This window comes from Ischnura elegans, chromosome 3 (assembly GCF_921293095.1).
Source record: "Ischnura elegans chromosome 3, ioIscEleg1.1, whole genome shotgun sequence".
In the NCBI taxonomy this organism is placed as follows: domain Eukaryota; kingdom Metazoa; phylum Arthropoda; class Insecta; order Odonata; family Coenagrionidae; genus Ischnura; species Ischnura elegans.
The window spans coordinates 18,246,248-18,250,991 of NC_060248.1; the positions used below are offsets into that span (position 1 = coordinate 18,246,248).

General features: G+C 39.5%; 1 protein-coding gene across 1 annotated transcript in view; it reads left to right on the forward strand.

The window, feature by feature from the left end:
• Positions 1-527: 527 nt before the first annotated feature.
• The window catches only part of LOC124155499, a 39,704-nt gene continuing 35,487 nt past the window's right edge, over positions 528-4,744 (forward strand). Inside the window, exons 1-2 of the mRNA XM_046529360.1 lie at positions 528-691; positions 1,951-2,159. Of these exons, the coding sequence (XP_046385316.1) occupies positions 2,000-2,159 (160 nt within the window). The 5' untranslated portion in view covers positions 528-691; positions 1,951-1,999. The remainder of the gene's footprint in view (positions 692-1,950; positions 2,160-4,744) is intronic.

Genomic DNA, 4,744 nt, shown 5'->3' on the forward strand with positions numbered 1-4,744 from the left:
TCTTGGAGAATAATACAGTGCTAGTGCCTGCGTGTTAAGGACGCCAATTTATTGCAATAACTATTGTAATAAGATGGTGATGAAAGAAAGCAAATTGACTCATATTCTGGACATTTCTCGTCAAGGATCACTAGATATTTATAGATTTAGTCAATATTTCAACTTTTCTCATTAGATTAGCGTAATTCATTCGACTTTATTTCCACATAAATACGCGTCTGAGTGATATCTAACGTTTCCAAGTTCAAGGAAGCCATTCTATGTGAACTATGAAATTCAAAGCTCATCCTCGCCAGTGCAAATACACTGGTACAAATACACTGAGAATGATTGGATTGCCCATCGCCTTGCAGCGGTCATCTTGGCATACGAGCCCAAAGCGGCGACGTCAATCCAGCCGATGGACTTGGGCCTCCACGTAGCCCCCCTGGCGTGCACTTTGACCCTAAGAAGAGGGGGTGGCCACCGCGTGATGCTGGATGCGAAGATGACAAGATATTAGGTTGGCTCTTCGGTTATCTCTCGTCTCATTTGGACCCCAGTTGCAGTTGGAGACGGACAACGGCACGCCAACATACAATTCAAACCGAGGCACTGGTCTCACGGTCGATGGTGGAAAAAATATCTAGCTGAACAGACGTGGCATCGCACAAAAACTCAATTTATTCATTTTATCATTCTACCGATTGAGGTACGTGTAGCATTTAATAAATTAGCCTGTCCTTTCATTCCTACCAACTTGGAGTTCCGTTTTCAATTCACTAAAAGGCCCTTTGCCTTCCATTATATCTATGAATTATATTCTCATCGTTTCCCTCCCTCGTTTATCCATCATTCCACCCTCTATAACACTGTTTTTAACATCCCCTCCCAGCTAAGTACTCTCTCCAAGCATACATTCTGTCTCCTCCGTATCTCATCTATAAGCTGCCTCTCCTCACCCACCATGTCCTGCACTTCGTCGTTCCTCCTCTTCGTCCACTTCACCTTATCCATTATTCTCCATACTCACATCCCATACGCCTCCAGTCTTCTCTCGTCCTCCTTCCAAAGTGTCCACGCTTCCGCACCGTAGAGAGCTAACCTCCCGATCAGATTCTTCACCACTCTTTTCTTTAAATTTTTCATATCGAACCTCCGTTATTGGTCGATCCATTTGGTGCGATGTTCGTGACAATTTTCATGCTCCATGAAGTAAATCTTCCTCACTCTATTCTACGAATGAAATTCGGTTTCTAAGTGACAGAAATGAAATGCCCAAGGTTCTTGAGTGGGTAATCTACCCTAGGATTGGAACTAGCATTCACGTGTAGAGTACGTCATATTTCCGACGCAAAATACAATTCATTTTCTTATTGAATAGTACTTATTTTTGGCGATTTCATGGTGTATAACAATACGATTTAGTGCATGGTTACGTGACTATATGTCGATGATATACATCATAAAATCGTAGCTGGGACGCAAAGGGGTTTACTAGTCGATGAAACGAAAGCATTAGCTATTATACTTTCTTTCCCTCCACCTCCTTAGCTATCCCCGGAAAAGATTTCTTTGATTATGAAGGGAACAATCTTAACGCTGAAATCCAAGAGAGGATAATTTCTGCATGCTGGAATAAAATAAACTGAACTCCCAAGAATGTGTTCATAATTGAAGAATATATTGTTGAGACCACATTTTTATTGGGATCTCCTCTTAAACGAAGAAAAAATTCTGAGCTCCAATTTTGGAAGGGCATGATCTTAAATCAAGTGGGTTTCTCTCGATTGAAGAAATTCTTTTTATCAGCAACGTTGAAGACAAGCCGCGGAGCGACCATGTGGCCATAGATTCTGGAGCAGCAGGGAGAAAATTTAAACTTACCGGAAATGAAATAGATCTTAAACTTTGCAGTGGTTCGAATAGTGACTTATTAACACTCGCTTCCTTTCCCAACTCCTCTCCAAGGTTCTGCGGCTGAGTGAATGACCAAGGTTGGCAAGCGGCTGAAAACACAATGGAGACGAGTTTGATAGTAGCAGTGGTGCTTGGATGGGTGATCGGCCAATCGCAGGCAGGGATGCAAAATACCGTTAAGACGTCACTACTTCTTGGACCCGTTGCTGAAACCAAAGAGGTGCCGATACTGGTGGACAGCTCCGGTGAAATGGGATTAGGTATGATACTTGATAAGGCATTTCTAAAGATATTTTTGGCAAAAGGTATTATTAAACTAATTCTATGCTATTGAATCCAAGTTAGATAGTTGCAAAGCCGGATTTAGGGGCCTAAATCTGGAAAAACTAAAAGGCGGCCAAGATGGCGAAGATTTATATCAAGGAATCTGGATTCTCGATTTCGGTAGGAGATAATGGCTCATGCAGATATTCTTTCCAATTCGAACCATTCAATAATGTACCCTCCAGTTGCACGAATCAATTTCACCGCCTCAATCAGTCCTTGAGGGGCCAAATTCAAAATGGTGGTAATTTTGAAAAAAATGTTGACATAAAATTTCTGTGAAGTTTGGCATATCGAAATTCGAGTTCTTCTTGTCAACTGAATCGAATAAGGCGGTTTGCGAACGGTTTAATTATAGATGATTGCCATATTTGAGCATCGAGTACAAAGCTGAAATTAGTCTCAATCTCACAATGCCCAAAAATTCCGACTTTAGCAAGTAAAAATGAAACTTATTTATAACTTCTTTTTTCCCCACGATATGATTGCGATTGATTATTTTCCGAGAAACACGAATTTAAGCATGAAATAATACACAAGAATATTCATTTATAAAACTAATAGTTTAGCACAGAATGGCACCCAAATGGTGAGAAATAATTAGAATCGGAAATCAAATTAAATAATCTCCTCTTGATATTCCGAAACTTATTTTTCGCAGTTTTCTTGCGATGTCTCTTTCACCCGCTTGAATTCGTTTCCGGCTATTCCACGACCAATTTCTTCCTCGAATGAGCTCCTTCTCCACATACATTTGAATTGTCGATTGTAATGCAGTTCGAAGATTCAAGAGACCGCTTATTATTCGCGCAATGGTCGGAAAAAGTGCCGAGAACGAATTTAGTCGTGGAAGACAGTGTTTCGAGACTGGTTGAAATCTCCTATGCGTATCTCCGCAAACCTTGGCCGACAGAACGATAAAAGTGACGTCATGTGAAACTCTGAAAAGTGGAAAAGCAGGGCTATTCATTTTAGTTTGAAGAACAATGACGCGTTGACCTTGTGCGGATATTCCCTGGGATGTTATACTGCAATTCATAAGCATTTTGACGGTATTTTTCTTTCTTTCATTTGTCATATTCATTTTTACCTGTTTCCGAACTATTTGCCTATCAATAAATAAACCTAGACTGATTAAATGGTGTACGATAATGCCCTGACCTAAGATCGAGTGATCCGAATGGTATGGGTATGATATTTGGAGGAGGCGACTGACAGCTGAGGCCATTTGCGACATAAGGGAAGAAATGGAGGAGAGATACCCGGCGTCGGCATTAGCCTACTCTTAACGAAAGGCGCCAAGGGGACCACGGCTTAACGTCCCATCCGACGGACGGAGTGTTGCGCTTGAAATATTCTCCACACAACATTCAAGCAGGGATCGGGCAGTCTCTGAAAATTATCTGCCACTGCTGGGATTTGAACCCGAGGCCACGGGGTGTGAAGCCAATAATCCAACCACCACACCAGCCTCATCGAGTGATATGAGAAGAGCCATGCGTGTCGATTGATTACCCCTACTCACCTCGGTTTTTTACATTAATTTTTTTATTGATTTATCTTTTAATTGGTTTTTAAATTGCCTTATTTTTAATAGTTTTTTATTGCTTAATTTTTAATCGTTTTATTTATTGCTTAATTTTTAATCATTTTTAATTGCTTAGTTTTAATTGTTTTTTTATTGCTTAATGTTTTAAAAATTGTTCTTCATAGGCGAGAGGTCGATTTTTCACCATGGTTTCTGAGATATTGTTTAAAATTGGACTCATAGGAAAGGTTTCTGCTTCCATATACGTATAATGCCTTTTGTTTTATTTTCATTCAGTTTCAAATCATTTATCTCAGTCCACGTGTTAATGTGTTCATGCCATCGATAGTTTGAGTGATGTTTTCTTGAGTTGAATGCTGGTGTATGACAAAAACATCAGGATTTAGAAGATTAGGTACCATTGTATCATTAATTACGGTCGATTTTCATGCAACACCACAGATAGTTTCTTGGAGAATCGTACAGTGCTAGGCCTGCACGTTATAGACGCCAATTTATTGCAATAACTATTGTAATAAGATGGTGATGAAAGAAAACAAATTGACTCATATTCTGGACATTTCTCGTCAAGGATCACTAGATATTTATAGATTTAGTCAATATTTCAACTTTTCTCATTAGATTATTAGCATAAGTCATTCGATTTTTTTTCTACTAAAATACACGTCGAAGTGATATCTAATGTTTTCAAATTCAAGGAAGCAATTCTACTTCGCAGAAAAAGGATGACACCGAAAAATATTCTCATTTCTGCCCAATATTTAGTTATAATGCTAGTGTTAGTGACTCAAACTATCGTTTGAGTTTTGGGACGAAAATTCTTGTCCTTCGGAATCCTTGATGCTCCAGTAATGCATACCGAAAGAGCTCTTGAAAGAACGCGATCCCCACCCTACAGTTATTCTTTCGGACCATATTTTCTAGAAATAATGTTTTAGCTTTCCTTTCGTAATCTCTGAGGTCATATTCACA